Here is a 20,720-nt window from a genome sequence, read left to right on the forward strand (position 1 = left end):
TTGACAGATGAAAAACTTTGATCAAATCTGCTTCAGATCGGTCAAAGCGGATTGCATAGCCCTATCTTAGGATAGTTAAAGGACAATTTTAAATAAAGCGAAATTCGCGTTTAGATGAAATCTTACCAAAAAGTAAACAATTTTTCAATAAGTTATTAAATTCCCATGAAGATAAATGACAATTTTCAGTTGAAAAGGGTTACCACTCGATACCACTTTCCCCTTAATGTGTTTATAGGCACTCTACTAGACTCTAGACAGCGTTACGTTTTTCCATTTACCCGATCGAGTATAAGTCATTCGAAAGGTCTTTGTGAAAACGGTAATAAAAGGAGGTAGGTAGGAAATAGTCAAAACATAACTGACTTTGTCCAGAGCAAACTAGTTTATTGAAATGAACACATGTACTACTCGATATATGTTATCAAATCATCGATTTTTATTTATTTAATCCCCAATCGAAACCCCCATTACCCACTTCCTCTTCACTTCTCAAGACACTACAAAATTTAAAATCCATGCGAAATAAGATTTGAGTTAATATTTAACAATTCGCTGTTTATTCGTTAAATATTGTCATTGTTCCCTTATCTGAGACCAAGAGGCCGTCTTACGGCGTATTTGCCGAACAGGCGAAACGAAATATTTTGTTAGTGCCGGCATTATTAGCGTATAGTTGCATTAAACCAATTGAACAATTGCTGAATAGTAACATTTCGTTATAGTATCTGTGCAGACAAGCAAAGTATTCAGTCTAAAGGTTCCCATGCGCTTCCCTGTCTGAATCGGGATGGGATATTTGGTCAGCATCGATTTTTTTTCGCGCTCACGTTATCCGAGCTATATCGGTGTCAATGCCTTCTCGTCGGTTTTTCCTCGTAATTTGTCAACGTTTTGCAAATAATTCGTCGCTTGAGTTAGACAGAGGCGGACCCGGCACCAAACGAAAATAATACACAGGATATTTCTTCTCCCACCGTTCGGGAATCCAAGTTCCATTAACTTATTATTATTACGGATTTTTTGAATTTTTGCTTAGAAGCAAATCTAAAAATTATTAAATTAACAAGGATGATAATAAAAAAAAACTCATGAGTACCTTCTTCATCAATCTTGAACAAGGGAAATTTTTGATACCACCCCGATTGATAGTTAGTTAGCCATTTTATCGGTAAAATAATATTTTAGGAAGAGAATTTATATTATATTACATTATAAGTGAAACTTGAAACCCAACAATCAGGATTACTACAACATTCAAAGAAAAATTACAAGATCTGATCTAATTTGATTCTGACCCCAAGTTCTTAAATTGTCCGTATCTTTCTTTATACAAATCGTGGTTCCAAGCACTACAAAATTTGCTGCCATTAATATTTTATGTTTTTTGTTAAGAGAATTTTTTTTGTGAGGTCTCTACGATTAAATAAAATAAAAGGAATTCAACAAATCATTACTTGGAAGAGGCCAGACAAACTTTTAATGTCCGGTGTTTACATAGGTAAAATTTTAAAAATTTTCGGTTTAATGGAATGTCCCTTTTAGCGAGTATCTGGACTACAGAAGTGGTAGTGTATTTACAAAAGTTATTAGATAAAGATTGATAGTTTAAAAAAGTTTTTCTCATTCAAAAGATGCCGAATCTGTTACCGATTATCCCAATGGCGAACACTTTAAAAGTGACCACACTGTATATGGAAATGTGAACGCAAATTTTTTATTCGATTGCTGTATACCATACGAAATTATACCTAGCCTAAAACCGACAGTATAATAAAAGAAGTGTTAAAATTAAATGCCTTGGCAATAAGTTTTTTACAGCAAAACATATAAAGAAAAATACGTAATAAAATGTTGTTTGTATATTGAATTATTACCTTTTGTGCGAATTTAACGACCAATGTGTTTACTATTATCATTAGACCGCGACGTGTCAGTAGCCGGCATTCGATTGCAATTATTACGCTAAAGTTATTTAAAGAATTTTGCGTTGTTCCGACCCTGCGTGTTTACCCTCGAACTCGCCGGTTTAACGGACGCGTCGAAGAGGGTCGTTCGGATTCCTAAAACTAATGACCATTATTTTCATATAAACGATGCGGAATGGGCCCCCCTAAAGATGTCGGCCGGGCTTTATTAGAACTCGTAATAATTGTCGGTGTAGTCGGATGCCGGACACTTTAAAAATCGTTCGTATATTATACTAATCATAATCACAGAATACACACACTTTATCGATAAGTATATTAAAAAAAAATCGCAATAAAATCGATCTGGGTTTATAAGTAAGTATAAAAAAGTAATAAAAAATTGGAAAAATACTTTTTCTTTTCCGATAAACCAGTATTCATTCCATACCGAAAGTCCATAAATCTCACGCAAGACGTGAATAAACAAAACTGAGTTTAACTTGGAGACGCCGCGCACATATTTGCCTTGTATCCTGCCATTAAAGATAAAATTTGAATCCCCCGAAAATGGTGTGTAAACTATTTCTTGTTTGATTTACCGTAATATCTTTGTTACACAACGTTACATACACTCCGGGCAGTCACTACTCGAAAATTTTACCTCGTTAGGGCGGAATCGTCGCAAAAACTGCCCGATTTAAGTCGGCAACATAGGTGAACTTTTTTTATTCTTAGTTTTATGAAAAAAAAAAACACAGAAAAAAGGTTATTCTTCTAAAAAATTAATAATAATAGGGAGTACTTTATATAAAAATGTCAGGTGGATAATATGGATATTTTAAATTGTGGAAATTTTTTATTAATAATTTATTAATTTGCCCTTAATTTAAAAAATGTATTTCTTTAAAAATAAAGAAGTTTTCCTTACGATGTCACATATATTTCATGCTTAGTGTTTTGCGCGACAATGACGGCAACAACGCGGGTGTAAAAAGGAAACGCGGCAACAACGCGCCGAAATTCTACCTGATTTCGCCTTGCGAAGAGGCAAAACGACCATGGTTGTAAATATCAAATGACCCGTAATTTCTTGGAACGAGATTCGGTGCCAAATTTTTAATCTTCGGTCTGTTGTTAACCGAACTTTTGCCCGTTTTAATTTCGACAACAAAACAAAAACGAGAGGATACCGGAGAAGGCACACTCTACCGGGAAATTGAAAAGTTCAGAGTATTTACAGAGTCACACACTTCGCCGATCACAAATTACTTTAGTTTCATTTATTACTTTTGTTCGATTTTTACAACAAATTTTTAGTTAATTATGGCCTATGAAAAATTATTGCGTGATTAATTTAAAAAAGATTTTGGGGCATAAAGAAACTTTGCCATATTTCTGGGAGCTTTGCTGGTTTAATCACAGTCAAAGCACAGAACAGACCGATATAAAAGTGCAAAACTGTTTAATCAGCTACCGGCCAGAATTAGGAAATTGCCGTCTACATTTAGAGACAGATATTATGTCTCAAATACCATCATAGCAAAAGCAAAGTATCTAATATTCATTCATGTTTATATGAGCCTCAAGCTTCATTTTTTTTGAAGCTTACTATTTACCAGGGTTGTGGAATTGACCGGTCAGCTTTTTTTGTGTCAATCGACCGAAATAATCTAAAAAATGCAATGAAATTTATATTTATTTATTTATAATTATTTATATTGCGCGTTACATCGCCATCGCATCGTTCTAAAAACTAAATGGAGTTAATATTTTTATTGGAATTCCCCGAATTGCCAAGTATCATATTCGGGTATTGATTGATGAGGGTTATAGATAAATATGTCAAATGTATGCTTTTTTCCACTATCAATGTATTTTTATGGCCTTTTATTTTTTACTGAAAATCAAGGTTAATTTTTGTCTTTATCGCTTAATATGCTTTTGTAAAGGAGAACGTCCTTTTAAATGATGCAAGATGTTCTGATTTCAAATAATGTAATTCATTATCAACCGTCGCATCTAATGATAATTTTTTTTTTGGAAATTTTAAGTAGCTCTTGAAACCCTTTATTTTTTGTTGTTACACTGTTAAATTCATCAAGAATAATTTTCCCTATTCTGCTTGGAACTTTTTTCAACAGATGTTCGCACTCATCTACTATTGAAATTGACTCCAACAGATACATTTGTTCGGTATCTATTTTTTTAATAAAGCCACTTAAAATCCCATCAATAAACTAATGAATAGATCAACAACTAAAACTATGTACCTAAAGCTTCATTTTATGCGAAATATGTAATTTTTTTATATCGTTAATCTAATTATTTAATTCCAAAAAGGGGTGTGTCCAAAATATTGGGTTGATATTCCTAACAATAAAAAACGTGTTTTTTACATAAAATCCTCACTCTAATTATTATTAAATAATGATAGATAACACTGCAACAATTGCTATTTAAAACATTTGGATCGAATTTGACTAGTCAGTTAAGAAGTGCTCGGTTGTCGGTCAATTGATAGTATTTACAAATTTTCCTATGGGAGTTTCTTTGAAAAATCGTAGCTTATTATAATATTAATATAACAAGATTAAAATTAATATATCCAGTGACGTGGTTATATTGAAAGGCACTTTTTTTATTTATTTATTAATGTTTTTATTTATCATTGGCCGACAAAATGATGGTAAAGATGCTCTTCGAAATTGCCAATTTAAGATATTGGTAAAAAGCGATTTTTTTCTTAGAGCTTTGCCATCCTGTTTCAATCCAAGTATTTCGACTTACGCGTCAACTTGAATAACACCCCGTACACTATGAGGCGAAACTCCAGAAACCCTTCCGGCACGGATTGAGTGGCGTAAATAAAATTTAATGATTTTAATTTAGCGCCCGCTCCCGGCGTAAAATAAACCCCTTAGTACATCATACCGACGACGGCTGCTTGGTCTCCGTAAAGTCAAATCAACAAAGCTCACAAATAAGGGTTCCCTCTCTCCCTCGCGCTCGCTCTCTCCTCCGCCGCTGTCGCCGTCGGTTTTACTGCCCCCCACGTTTTAATCTCCCGGTGGCTCTACAAGACGAGGGACGGAGCGTGTAACTCAGTTTTCGAGTATCGTGACCCTCCATTCGAACCGGTCCGTTATTAGTCATCTGGCACCCTCCGTAAATGTTTGAGTTTATTTAACCATATGTCTTTTGCGGTTACCGAGGGGGTTACGCTATTGAATTCTTTCTAATTGCCGGACGAGAAGGTTCCGAACTCTCGTATTTCGCAGTTTTCGACGGCTTCGCAACAATTAAAAGAGGGGAACGAGTACCTCTCTGATGTTAACTTACAACCACCGACAAACCATATCAACCCAAACCTCCTTAACACGAGAGACGAGAAAAAAATAGAATGTTTGTGGAGCTTGTAAAAAGATGAACATTTGAAAATACATAATACAAACCATTATCCATAAAACAAAAACGAAAAAAATCAACAAGTGTTTAAATTTACTAAAGAATTATAAATACGAGATTAAGAAAGCAGCAGAAATTTATAACATGTGGTTGTTAATTCAGTATTGCACTAATCTTCCCCCACATTTTCTTTCTAGACATTATTTAATGTGTTTTACTGTATTGCTAGCTTTAAAGACTCGCACTCATCAATAAATTAAGACCCCCTCATCTTTTAATACCTTTACACGGTTATGCGTTATTTAAAAACAGACGTGGAAAAACGAGCACTAAAATGGCGAAAAATCATGTCGAACACTTTTTATTCCTATACAGCGCGAAATCTAAATTTCGTAGTTTTCATTGTGATCACAGGTAGTTAAGGTTAAAATTTGTCACTACAAAATTTAAACAAATCTCTTCATGCAACATTGACTTTTTTTCGTTCCATAATATATTGGATATTAAACTGGGATATTGCATAATGAGCTTGATTAGATTACCAATTAAGTAGGAACAATGTTATTTAATAATAAACATGAAAATGAATTATTCGTATTTGTTTTGATCTCCGATTTGGAAACTCCAAAGCAACAATTTGAAAATGGTAAAAATATACTTCAAAAAATAGAATAATTAAATAGAATAGGGCCACCCATCAAAATGAAGAAGAGCTCAGAATATGAAGTAGAGGTGTAAATTTGTAAATAAACAACACTATATATGCCAACGGCAAGAGTAGCTTCTAATTATAAAAAATATGAAGTTTTTGGTTTCAAAATTATAAAATTAAATTATTAAAATACATATTTTTTGACTAACACTTTTATTATACCTATTAACATACAGGTTGAAATTATTTTCGTTAGTGGAATAATCGTAAGTAATTTTTTTCAGATGTCTGTTTATAAACAAACTTGGGAGCTGCTTGCATTTACAGACCTTTTAAATTTAGTAGCTTTTCGATTTTTTAATTTAAATACAATTCCTAATGTTTGGAATATTCGTAATTTTCTTAAGCAAATCTACACTTGCGTGCATAAAAATCGGCCCATTGACTTTAATTACATTTTATACAGAAACCAATCATCAGATCAGAAAAAAGAAATATGCCGTGTGAAAAACAATTTAATATGCTCCACTACGAGTTTAAATCGATTAAAATTTATTTCGGATTCTTAGGTTTCGCAAAGTGAAAAAATTGCGTGAGGCAAATTAACTTTTTGTATTACTAAAAGAAATAGGCTTATTTACAATTAACAACTTAATAGTTATTTTTTAATAACGGGTATAACACATATATCTAATCCAGCTGCAAGAATAAGCTCTTCTATAATGCTTCTGTAATGTAATGCATTATGATGTAAAAAAACGAATTCTCCATCGTAGTGGACATAAGGAACCACTTAATCTGCTAAAATCTCAGCACCCGTTAAACCTCCTCTACTTCGATCATGGTCACCCATACGGATGAAAACGAAATCGGTTCGTGTGGCCATAGAAATTGCACCCCAGATCATACAGGAACCACCCCCATGGGCACTCGTTTCCTCAATACAACATTCTGCAAATTGCTCTCCTAGTTTTGGGTATACTATTCTTCGTCGGTCGCTACCACAGAGACATATTCTGGTCTCATCTGTACTTCACGGAGCTGTTTTGCACTTGAACCGAATTAAGGTGACGATTTCTTATTATTTTTGACACAATAAAACAATCATCACTAGCCGTTATAAATCGTTGTCTGTCTGTTACAGGTCGCCCAACAAAGGATTCAATCTTAACGCTGGCACACTCTTTGAACTGCTGCGCGTCACATCCAGTTGTCGATCAACAGCTCACTGGGTAAGTTCGTTTTCGATGAAAGCAATAATTTGAACAGCTTTTTGTGGTGTAGTATGAATCAAGCTGATACACCTAAACACCAATCAAACGAATACTGTGAAAATTTTGGTTGGAAGACAAGTTTGTTGCTCTCGAAAGTTTGCAGTGGACCGATGTCTATGCACGCAAGAATAAACCATAATTGAAGAAATATTCTACCAGACCAGACTAACCCACCATTGTGTTGCCTTCGTTGGAAATGGGAACATCATTTTGTGCACTTCCTAGTGTATTCCAGACAAGATTGCTTTCGAAAAATGGTCGGTGAGTGGGGCAAGTTGTATTTCAGTTTCACAGTTTCTTGTCCTAGAGGGACGCATTGTTTTTTTATCGTGCTAATGCGAGCCACTATGGAACTTTGCCAAATTGATATATACTTATTGCGCGTGCATCCTCCATAAAGTATCTTTCACGTCTCGCCCAACTTCAAAGTTACGGCAAACTTTGGTAAGTACAAAAATTTGTACAAATAAATAATAGTGACTTCCAATGATATTTTTTCAAATATCTTGGACACCCTGTATGATACACGAAACCCCGAAACTCTCCCTCGACACAATTTACTATACTTTTTAAACCCATGTTTTATAGTTTTCATTTACTGCTAATAACTTACCCATGAAAACAGAAATCCTTTGAATCTTTTACATTTTTTGCCCATATATAGTTCAAACAACATACGAAAAAACACTGGATCTCGCACGTTTCCTGGAATATAAATTTTTCCAATAGAGTAAACGATATCGAGAAAATACTCGTTTTCGAAACCAATTTGAACCAATTAGCCATATTTTCTACGAATTCTGATTTACAGCAAATAATTTGCTGTGGAAAAGAACATTTTCAGGGTCTATAATTGAAAAACCTTGTACATAATCGAAAACATGGATGAAATAAAAGTTATAGCACCGGATCTTCTACGTCTCTTGGTTAAAGAATTTCGCATGTCGGGTTAATAGTTTTGGGAAAACCAAAATAACCCAAAAAAAATTCAGAAATTTTAAAAAAATACTTCTCGATATTTGATGGAGTCCAGTTTCATCAGTTAAAAAGTAAGCATCTTCCCTGCCAAATCTGAAGTCGGTAACTGCAAATTTAAGGCACCAATTACGATTTTTTAATATTGCATAGAATATCACGAACACCCTGTACAACACGTGAACACTCTACTGTCGTCATGTAAAAGAAATATCAGAAACACGTTTTTTAGTTATCTCCAATTTTCAATAATAGGAGGATCCATTCTTCAGTTTTTATTTAATTTGCGGCGCACCCTGTACATTTTCAAAAAATTGTCAGGAATAAAAGTTTATGAAGCCAGGTCTTTTGCGTTTTCTCGTTCAATAATTTTTTCCGTTCCATGAACGGTTTCCGAGAAATGATCTTTTTCATAGACCCCCGCAAACGCGTTTTTATTTTTTTTTAAATACTTTGAAGTCGATAGCTTCAAATTTGGCACTTTGACGCTTATCATGTTTTATAGCAGTGTAGAAAAAACAATAGAAAATCGAGAAAAAAAAGGTGGCCGCTAATGTCCGATCGCCGTCATTGTCAAATATATTATGCACCTTCGGAAGTTATCGTCGAAAACTCCTGGAGCAGAGAACGCAGAACAGACAGACAAAAAATAAAAACTTTTTTCTGTCATAGATAGCGAGGAGCGTGTATATTTTCGAAAGGAATCGATTGCATCGATTTTTCGAAAGTAACAAAATTATAAAAAAAAATAATACTTGGAAGCTTCCGAATGCATTACCTGAGAATATGGGATTTAGTTGCACTTAGTTTGAAATTATCATTTTTTGCTTTGCTTTTGCGCAGGCGCGCCTTTCGGCCGATTACGACACCGTGTGTTCAATTAGCCGAACCGAACGTGCGCTCTGCCCTCGACGTTCTCTCTCGCTCGCGCTCACTTTATATATAATGGCGAAATTTTATATTCGAACGCGGCGGAGCGTGCAACACGAATCCCCCGCGACACGATAATTTACGTGTTAACTAATTCCGCACAACGAGAGAGGAAACACGAATTTGTTTCGCACTTCTTTAAATTGTTATTAATTAACGCGCGGGGCTAATTAACGTGGGCGATCCGCCGAGTAATTAGACGTTATTAAACCGTAAAACGTCGACGGTTTGAGGTCGTGACTACGCATGTACGTATACATGTAATACATTCGATCGGGTCGTTAATCGATCAATCGCGATCGCTCTTTTTGTCGTTGTCTAATTGCTCCGGCCAATTAAGGCTGTTAACGCAAAATGCCGTCGCGAAATTCGAGCGACCGCGTGTTTTGTATAGAAAATTGCGTCGCGAATTTGCCATAGAACCGGTTCGGGCGTCGACATTATCGAAAAAAAACCGACGTCCCGGAACCTCGAAAATGTTTCGAAATTCTCACTCGGTTCGCTTAGATTTTTTACATGCGCGGATACTAAATAAGGTCGATTAGGAAAAATTACGAACAATAATAATATCAAGGCGACTCGCTTTCATCCTTGTGGTTCATACTGGCACCTAACCCATTGACAAACCGTATGAATGAAGTCTACATAAGATACAAGCCACCTGTTATTGCGGAAAGTCGATCAAAACTGTCTCATTGCTACCGTGAAAACATTCGTTGACGATATTAACCTATTTTGTCCTATTCTATGATTTTTTTTGTCACATCCAGGAAATATTTCTGCACATCGATTTAGAAATTTTATTATTATCACTACTAAAGGACATAAAACCGTAAAAATCGCTAATTTACGTGTGAAGGAAAGATCTTATATATGACTTCAAAAGTTAACAAAAGCGATACATAAATTTGTATCACATTTTCAACTAAAACTAAAATAGTAAAAAAAAAATCCGTGAAATCTTTGTGTGGTGCGTGAAAGTCGCGAAATCTTTGAAAAATTAATGAAATCCGCGAATTCATAACGCATTTCTAAAAGTTTTGGTTAGTGAAACTCGTTAAATCTGGGAAATATTTGCGTTATCTATGAAATTTTTCAAATCTTTAAGAAATTATGAACGAAAATCTGAAATAAAAACACACACTCTTAAGGGTTTTGAGCACTTACTAGTTAAGGTATTAGACCATTAACTAAAACATCTTTTAATAATAAATGATTTAAATGAAATTTAAAACTAACTGTTTTAATATTTACAGATTGAGTCTAAGGTAAGAGCTAAACGCAAACATAAGTCTATAAAATTAAATGAACTTTATTGATAAGTTATGGAAGTGGATTGATGACAATACTTTTTTTCCAGAAATACTCTAAATTTTTAAATGGTTTTTTAATTACCGCCAAAAACAAAAAATTTCCGATCCAAAACATGTTTTGTAAATCTGTGATTTACGATTATGTGAAATCTGGTGTATTGTACTGAACTGGCTTTTACTTGATGAAAATCGATTTAAAATAGTTAAATAAGAACAAACGTTGTTCAGATTTTCACATAAATATATTTAAATTGACAGCTGTTTCGGCAACACCGTGCCTTTATCAAATCATGTGAAACAGCTGTCATTTAAATATATTTATGTGAAAATCTGAACAACGTTTGTTCTTATTTAACTAAATCTGGTGAATCAATTTTGTGCAAACGAGGGGTTCGTTTAAATCAAAGTACAAGGACAAAACTATAAAACAACAAAAAACTATTGTTTGAAAAAAAAAAACTCAACAATTTCACGAACTATTCGACACAATCAGCCAATGAAAATAGGCGCACTCGTAGGAATATAAAAAAAAATGATGAAAATAAACCACCACCCTTGATCGATCAACATTATTTTTACCATTCGGCAAGAACAGAGACTATGCAAATTCATGGTGAAGGTAAAATGTGAAATGGAAAAACTGCGCATACAACACAAATCAAAACAACAGAAATGTTTACTATTACTTTAGATGATAATAGAAATTCCGAAACGCATTTCTTGAATTAATTGAGCATTATTTAAATCCTTAAATATTTATATAACGTTCCTCTCTATTTGATTACTTATGTCATTCTCCATTTTTATAATCTTGTTTACAATGACTGCGAATAAACGTCAGCTTCACATTTATTTGTTCTAAAATTAAATATTTTATTATTATTATTATCTAATTTTTAACTAATGACTACGTGTCGGTAGGCAATGACTCGGTATCAAGTTAAAAATATACCGAGAGCCAATAACAATTTTATACAGACCATTACTTTTTTATTTATTCAATATAGAAAATAAAACGAAAAAACACTTTTTAATGGGCTCCTTGCAGAAGTTTAAAACACATCCATTTCTTCCTAAAAATAGCTCTGCCTTTGAAAATGATGTGACAAGAAAATTGCATTTAAAATTATATTATTATGCATACCGGTACGTATAATAACACAATTACGATAATTGCGTTGATAAAAGATTAAAAAAAAAGACAGAACAAGGCCAACAAATTATTTTTATATTTAAGGGATATTTTTTTGCGGACGCCGTACTTAATAAAAAAAATAATAGCCAAAACGACCCGCTATATTTTCAGAAGTTACTTACGAGTTGGTAAAATTATTATTTCTCGCCGCCTTACCGATAATATAAACGTGAGGTATAAATAAAATACACAATATATACACAAGCCTCCAATGAATAATAAATAACGTTTGATGAACAGTCGCACAATCAGTTTTGTTTCTACAGCGGCCGACGTACAAACACACGCGAAAGGTTATTGAACATAAATCAACGTTTATTGTCAGCCGGCAATATTTTTATTGAAATTGCTTTTTTAATGCGTAATTTCGAAATTAGAGAACGGAAAACGCAAACGCGTCTCGCAAATGGGTTACCATTTAAGCGAGATTTTTCTCGTGTTAGTTAGTGGGAGCTAAATGCATTATGATTATAATTTTCAATTGATGTAGTGTTGACACATCAAAAAGATACCTAAAAACAAATGGGCAATCAAATTATCTTCGCGATTAATTTTAAATTTACCAGTAGTAAAATTAAAATATTAGACAGGAAAACGAGCAATTTGCGCAAAAACAATTTAATTGCCAATCGGAGCAAACTGCGTTATAGTTACAAACTATACTCCATCAGTTAAGTATCGAGTAAAGCTTTAACGGAGAAAGTTAAGTATGCCTAAACCACCCAAGATTTACAAGCAGCAATAAGGCATTTAACTTAACGCGTGAAAAGAGCAAACTTTGAACTATAATCAATGAAAATTTTTTAAATAAGTAAATTCGTTCGCAACCTCTCAAGAAGCCACGTCAATTGATAACTTTACTATAGTTAGGACCGAATTAAAAATTTTTTTTAATCTATTAGAAAAAGTCAAGTAAAATAAACATTTACTAATGCATACCTATACATGAAATGAGATGCATTCATTGAGGTATATGCTTGTTCAAATAAATATTCTCAGGTAGAGGTACAAGGGCCAAGGCTCTTCTCCCTATAGCCATTGTTGTTTGAAATCATTTGTCCAGCGTATTTGCACGAATACCTTTTACAGCGCGTACACCAAGCAATTGCCGTTTTAGCTGAGTATGCCTAAAGGGAGGTACTTTAAGCGTAAAATTTGCAACATCCATGTAAAATTCCCAGTGTCCGATAAATGACCATGGGCACTTTGTTCTTATCCCTACCCGTATCCGATTGAGACGGCTTTAGAGGGTGAAAGGTATACAGAGTCTTCGATTATATACATAACGTCTCCAAGCAAAATGCTTTTTATCAATTGGAAATCAAAGTGCAAGTATTGGTACTTATCTAAGGGCAGAATCTACACCAAAACATCAATGGTCATTTTTTTACCATTTAAGAACATTGTGGTGAAAGCTCGACACAAAGTGGTGTGTCACTTATTTTATTTTCATCTGGTTTTAAAAAGGAAATAGCCTAGGGAGCGATAATTGCATTTTATCTATTTTTATCTTTAAACACAACATTTTTTCTATTATCGACCAATTAACCTTGCGCAAACTGTTACGTTACTTTAAAACATTTGCATCCACACTTGCACCTAATTTTCTTAGTTGCTAATATGCTTATTAGCACACAGCCCCCAAATATTAAAAAACAAAACACTAACTTTGAATCGACGTAGAGGCAAAGAAAATCGATAAAATCGACTGTGAGCTCAAGGTTGCATTACTATTGTTAGTAATAATTGAAATTGTTATTAAAACTGCTTGAAATTGTCAAAAACCTACTCAAAACTACTCCGAGCACGTAAACAAAGCAACCACCACAAGAACAATTACAACAATACCGTAGAATCCAAATATAAAAGAGTTTTGGTTAGTTTGACAGTTTTCTCCGGCTGGCCCTTAATGCATGGAGATTTGTACAAAGAAAAATATACGGCGACACCTATGGGGGAATAATAAAAACCAAAAAGTTTGCGCTATATTATACTAAAGAGTTCAAATATACCCAAAGTAAATCGCGCGGGAAATCTGTGAAATATTGTTGGGATTGTTGGGATTTTGAGTGTACTTTCCATCAATTAAGGCATCTTCTCCATATTTTTAAGTTAAAGATTGCGTGTAACCGTTTGGTTGACCCGAGGCCAAATCACCAGATTTCACACAAGCATATGATTTCACAGATTTCACGAATTTCACAAATATTTCAACCAGGTTTCGGATTTTACGGATTCCACAACGATTTCTAAATCATTTTCCAGATTTGACCGATACTAAAAAAATACTCTTTAGGTTATGTGGAAAATGTTTTAATTCTGTCGCAATTAAAAAAATATTAAGTAAGAATATATAAAAAATACGCATAAAACTCTTTTCAAAAATTCTGTTTTTTCAGATTTAATTAAGCTTTTTTTTATTTCATTTTTTAACACATTTCGTTATCAATTTCGATGATAATTTTTAATTTTCTGTAGACAAGAAAAAATCATACCTAATTAAAACCAAATAGAAAAAAAGAGACGAGACGAAACGAAGGGACGATGACGTCCCGGAAAAATTTTCCATCGGTGATTCGTTAGCTGAGTGAACACTTTCAAAAAATGTAAATGAATCATATCAAATTGTCTCGGAAACAGTTATTATAAAATCACACAATAGATTTTTTTAGATTACTTCGTTTATTACTTAAAAATGATTTAACTAAGTGCTAAAAATTTAGAAATAATTTATGATTTCCCCAAGATTTCGCGGATTTCCAAAACAGACACCAGATTTAGCGCATGATTTACCCCTCCGTTGGGTCGTGATCAATTTCGACAAACCAACGATTCAAGAAAAGTTGTAAATATAAATAATACACTATAGAAAAAATTATATTGCACGTAAGCACTCTTGATAATCTTAAATTCTCAAATTTATGTTAGTTATAGTTACAATATTTACTTTACATAAATTCCACCAAAAAGTTAAAATATTTAGGGGTAGTTTTTGATCAGAACCTTAAATTTGCAAATTATTCCATAAATTTTTTATATTACGTCAAAGTTTATCAAAGAGTTCCCTTATTAGGATATATAAATCTTTAGTAGAATCAACTTTATCATATGCTATGTGTGTTTGGGGTGCTGTAGCGGATAAACCTTTTTAACCGCTAGCAATTAGCCGGAAGCGCGTTTTGAAAATAATATTATTCAAAAACAAACTAAACTAAAGACTTGCTCACTGAAGCGAAAGTACTAATCTACATTAAACCAGTCATCAGACTATTAAGTCTTAACAAAATCCGTAAAAAAACAATCATCCATTCAGTAAGAACCAGATTTGTAGCAAATCATGCCGCCAGTACCTGTGGTAAAATTTATTTGTATTTGCAAATAAACAAAAATTAAGGGGCTTGTTGGTGTTGACTATGACATTATGGAAGTGATAAATTAGCTGTGAATAAAATTAATGAAAATATTAAAATGAACTTAGCTATAATCTTCCCAAATTTCTTATGTTCACTGTGCATTTGGTATATGAAATAAATGTTATTATTATTTTTACTATTGTATCAGATCGATATTTCCGGTGACACGCAATTTTCAATCAGTCAAGTCTCGTGGTTGTGTGAAACCTGGTGCACCATTTTTGAGTGGTGATTTACCCCCGAAAATATACCTTTAAGTTTGGGAGAATGTTATTAATTGTACGAGTACCAAATCGTAATTTTTACATTTCCTGAAATATGTCTAAGAGTTTATATGGGGGTCGTTCCCATAGTTCATCGTCACGGAACCACCGCAACACACGTGCCAAAACCGGGACGCGGCCCGAGATTTCCTCCTCCCGCGTTCGCACACGTCGCGGTTTTCCGAGAATGGGAAGAAGACGAGGAGGAAAATAAAATCCCCGGCTGAATTCCAATTACCGCCGGCCGCTATATAGCTCGGCCGACGCCATTCTCATCGGCCGCGGAGAACAATCGGCCCAGCTCGGGCGGCGGACTTTTTCCCACAAACGGAGACGGCGACGTAACCTTATCGGTGTAAACGCGGCCACTAATTGGTAGTTAGCGCGCGGAGTTAACATCGCAATTAATATGGCGAGTCATCGACCTCGCCGCGCCGTACACCTCTCTCTTTCTATATATACATACCTACGTCGTCATTCAGCTCGGGTCGCATTAGGATGCTAAAATTGTCACCGGCGCACACACACACACACACACACACACACACACACACAAACAAGGAGGCGCGCGCGCACGCACGCACACAACCTCTCCCCGATCACGCCGCGGTTGAGAATAAATTTGCAGTAAACATGTTATACCTACATGCGCGACATGAATCTACTTAATTATAACAAGTTGCCTACACACACACACACACAAACATAACATATCGGCGGATACTCGGCATCTACAAACTCGCGGCGTAACTTCTGTATTCGACTAGAAAGTTTCAAAGTCTTGGCGAACGCAACATTCGCCGTCTCCTCGGAGGCGGCGGATCGCGCTTGCGGTCACGCGGACGTCGACGTCGCGGTAATATATACAGGGTGTTCCCTAAACGTATTCGCATTTTTCTTCGACTTATAACAGGTGACTAAACTAAACTAATTGCTAAATTATACACTGAGAGAAATTTTTCCCCGAGCTGAATTAAATCATTTTAATGAACAAACGTTACGGAAAAATTAATTACAAGAATGAAATTACGTTCACAGTTAATAAGCTTTTGTTGAGACAAAATTGATTATATTTTTACCTTAATTGTCTTAACTAAAATATTGAATCAATAATCCACAATTTTGTAAATTATATTCTAATTGCGCCAATAATTTTTCATTTATTCCCGGCAACTTCAGATACGCTTAGTATTAACTGGAATACAAAAATTATTGTTTGGAATAAGGCGAATGTTAAATTTAGTGGTATGTTATCATATTTCTTCGAATCTAATTCCCAGAAGCGTAATCTTTTTGACGCCAGTTACCTTTTTTTTTGACATTCCCACGGGAATAGGAGCTGACACGTTGCCGGGAGCGCATCGCCATTTCTATTGCCGCCATGTTAAAATTAAAAAAATAAAAAATTTATTCACGCATTTAGCATTTATATTATCATTACAATATAGTTTAACCTATGAAAAATAGTAACAATAACACTTACAATAACTTACAATTGCTAAACTACCAAGTTTTGATTAAAAACAGTCTTCTTTACTTTGCAATTAAAACTACTGAGAGAGTCAGAAAACAAATCAATATGTTCGTTATTTGTGAGTAAAATATTTGTCAGCTTGCACATCGATTCATAGGCGAGTTAATGCCATAGTTGGTCCTATGAAAATCAATGTTAAAAGGAGCCTTATTTCTCGCATTAATAGGAGAAATATGAAAACAGATGCCAGAAGTTCTGGTGAATCCATCAAGTTATTAAGGATTTTGTACAATATAGCGATGTCAAAAAATATGCGCCCACTCTCCAAAGATGTCAGATTCAAAAGCTTCATAATCTCCTCGCAGTTTATATCCTTAAATTCCCAATTTAAAACGTATCCCTCTAAGGAAATTACGCTGCACAGGCTGTATTCTTTTCTTGTACATTGCATAGTATGGTTGCCAGACACATCTAGCATACTCTAAAATTGAACGCACAAGCGCACACACAGTACAGCTCTCTATACGTAAAGATGTTCTCAAAACCCTTCAAAGTCCGAAAACAAACCCAAGCAATCCTATTATGGGCTGCTTGTGAACGTTGAAACTAAATAAATTAATATCTGAATGGGGAGGTGTTTGAAGAGATTTAGAAATTAAATTATTTAATATGTAACATATTCCTCAAACTTAAAAAGTGGATACCGAATATTGCTGGGTCTAGGGAATCTATTGTTCTTCAAATAAACATTGTTTCTATGGTTAAAATAAATTTAAAGTATGGGTGATTTTAGGCATCTGCGGTGCAGAAGAGCAATTAAATATTATTGTTGTTATAATGTAAAATTTATTTTAAATTGCCTGAAATAGATATTTTAGTTTTCTTACTTCAACGACAAGTTCTCGTAAATAAACAATAATTGCACCTAGTGTACCATGCAATGAATAAAGCTGAATTGTAATAATACAAACATATTTCTTGTAATAGTGTAAGACTTTTATCTTGGCAAATAGAAATTTCTTGCAACAAATATATTTTAGTTGAGATACGAATTCAATAAAAAAAAACGCGAATTCGATATTTAATTGCCCGATATTTTCAGGAACTAATTGTTTTTCACTGTGTACAAAATAAGAACGCAAACATTTAATTTTTTTCCAAATTTCAAGGTGGTTGTTGGTGGGGAAAAGAAAGGGATATTAAATCGTGTCCGTGAAATCTGGTGTTCTAGTTCTGTGAAGTGCGTACGATCTGTACGATTTTTGTTATCTGTGAAACCTGCAAAATTTTTGTGAAATAACAGCCTACTTCTTAAATTTTGTTAGCATTTTAAGAACTTTTCATTAATCAACAAAGCATATTTCACTATGTAGGTAACAAAAAACAAATTGGGTCTAAGGTGTGACGTTTGTTATCAATGTTGACAAAACTACAAGAATTCATAATTATTCAATTAATTAAACGAATTTCCCTTCATTTATTAAATTCCGATTGGAATTTAACAAATTCGGTAGGGATTTTTAAGGCACCAATATTTTTTTAAAAAAATCAAAAATTTACCATTTTCTATGGACCAAATTTTCTTACCTCATGATGAAGATCTGAGGTGAAAACAGTCTAATACTAAGAATTTTTAGGAGTATAAGAAATTATTTGTGGGGCAGTAACACGAACCCTTGAAGAGCTTCATTAAAAGTGGATCTAGTTTTTTTTTTCGATTTGTCGAAATATTTCAATTTAAGTTAATCGGCGACGCTAAAGGCGAAAACGAAAACCATAGAAAAAAATAATTATTACAAAAACCGCAAACCGCAGAAAATAGCCTGCCATAACATCAAGTTTGTCCAACGACAATAAATAATTAGATACTTGAATATCGCTTGGCCAAATTGTGTCGCGTTTTCATATAAACGATTATCATCGATGCGTTTTTCCTCTGCCACGGGGAGGCACTCAAACTTTTTTTGCGAGAAATAATTTTTCACTTGCGTTCAAGCAGGTTTCTGACATGACGTCATGATTTAAATAGGATTCCAAATAACCTCGCCTTTACTTTGGAACACAAGAAATAACTTTTCAGTTTATTGTTTCTGTACTTAAGACTATTTTCCAAAATGGAAAAAACTATTACAAGTTATAACAAATGCCTAAGTTTTTGCGTGACGTCAATATAACTTTTCGTGCAAATAATGAGGTTCTTGACTTTTAACTGACAGAAACCAAGAATATAGTTTTAGTGACAACGAACGAGTCTATAGGTTACTCACACCCGGTCCTAGTTGAGTGCAAATTGGCACCCATGACGCGATAAATTTGTGCAAAAATGTGGACCAAAAAAAAGCAATAGCTCGTAGCGAAAATTCGATATTAATTGCACAAAAAAATCTAAAACCGGCAGGCAAGAACTTATTAATGGCTCTGACTCATTTCAGAGAGTGCTTGCCTCCACGAGTTGCCGTCGGATAGCTATCAAGTGCGTATTATGCTTTGAAAGTAAATTTCTCGTTAATTTGTAGGATAATGATTATTTTTCTTCAAGGCACAGCCACGAAAAAGTTTATAGGCTCGCACGAATGCACAAAAACGAATTTGAAAGATCTATTAATTGAAATATAGCGTCGGCTAAGAAAATAAAAAGATTCTCGGCATTCTATCAAATGAAAAATCGCGTTAGGTGTGAGGCGACAGCTTACGCACACAATAGAAAAAGGATGAACGAAAATTTCAGGGTAAGCGGTGACACGCGGGGAAGCCGTCGGAAGACTTACCGGATGGCGCGCTGCCGCCACTGCTGCTGCGGCTGCTGCGTTCATTCCTGCACTAGGGTACATTTTACGTCAGCAATACATGATCACGGACACTGTGAGGGTCACGAAAATGCAAACCGATGCCACCGCTCGCTCCCAATCCGGTGCCAAAACGTGTAATTACGGGATCGAACTGATCAAAAACCCGACGATGACACTAAACCGAACCCGATATTGTCCACTACAACGTTCAAAAGCACCACCACTCAAACCATCACTTGTCAAAATAGGGTAATCCAGCTAATAATCCAAAGAAACGTCCTGGTTAGGTAAAACGCGATCCAAGGATAAGCAGATAACGGCGCACGCTTCACCTTGCCAACGCGGTTCACAGACGACTGACTGAAGTTTCGCCCCCCACCTCTCTTGCTCGCGAGGCGCTCCCGGCCACCGCTCTCCGCGCGCACCGCAGCCACCATCGCGTAACCGCTAACACACACACACACACACACACACCCCACGCTCCTTTACAAAAAGCTTACAACCCCTGAAAATAGCGGCGGCAACGGCATCGGCGCGAGTTACGTCGCCGTTCGAAAAAAAAAGGAAAGGTTGACTTGATCGGCGACGAACACAAATTGATTGCGTCATCGACGAGTACGCGACGCGTACGCCCCAAGGAAACTAATTAGGTCCAGGTTTTAAAATATAGTGGGTAGGTTACGAGGAGGGCTGAAAGGAAGTAAACACAGTGCGATGTTAGCAAAATGGGTCAGAAATGTTATTTCAAAGTTTGCAATATTTTTTTTATTTTCCATAACTGCCTTGAAGAGACTAGGACTGATTTTACGGACCATTTATTTAGTAGTTATTGAGTTTTTTCCGAATTTATTTTTGGAAATCTGGCGAAAATTCTCTCGCACCCAATAATGACAGATTTATAAAATATTTAAAAAGAAGTTAGACAAAAAAAAACATTAGCAAACGTATTATACACTGTTTTCATTATTCAAAGGTGCTACGCATAATTAAAATAGAGAACCGGTATAGTATAGAAGGCTAAGAATATTAACCATGGCAAACAAGCATCAAATTTAAACATTTTTTAGCTGTAAACAGAAGAAAATGGCCACACCTGTGTAATTTATTCAATGCATACTGTCTACATT

General features: G+C 34.7%; 1 protein-coding gene across 1 annotated transcript in view; it reads right to left on the bottom strand.

Moving 5' to 3' along the window:
• The window catches only part of LOC132701098 (transducin-like enhancer protein 4), a 272,931-nt gene extending 252,996 nt beyond the window's left edge, over positions 1-19,935 (bottom strand). Inside the window, exon 1 of the mRNA XM_060668779.1 lies at positions 19,573-19,935. Within this exon, the coding sequence (XP_060524762.1) occupies positions 19,573-19,635 (63 nt within the window). The 5' untranslated portion in view covers positions 19,636-19,935. The remainder of the gene's footprint in view (positions 1-19,572) is intronic.
• Positions 19,936-20,720: the final 785 nt, after the last annotated feature.

This window comes from Cylas formicarius, unplaced genomic scaffold, assembly GCF_029955315.1.
Source record: "Cylas formicarius isolate icCylForm1 unplaced genomic scaffold, icCylForm1.1 PGA_scaffold_4__25_contigs__length_36172078, whole genome shotgun sequence".
NCBI classification, from domain to species: domain Eukaryota; kingdom Metazoa; phylum Arthropoda; class Insecta; order Coleoptera; family Brentidae; genus Cylas; species Cylas formicarius.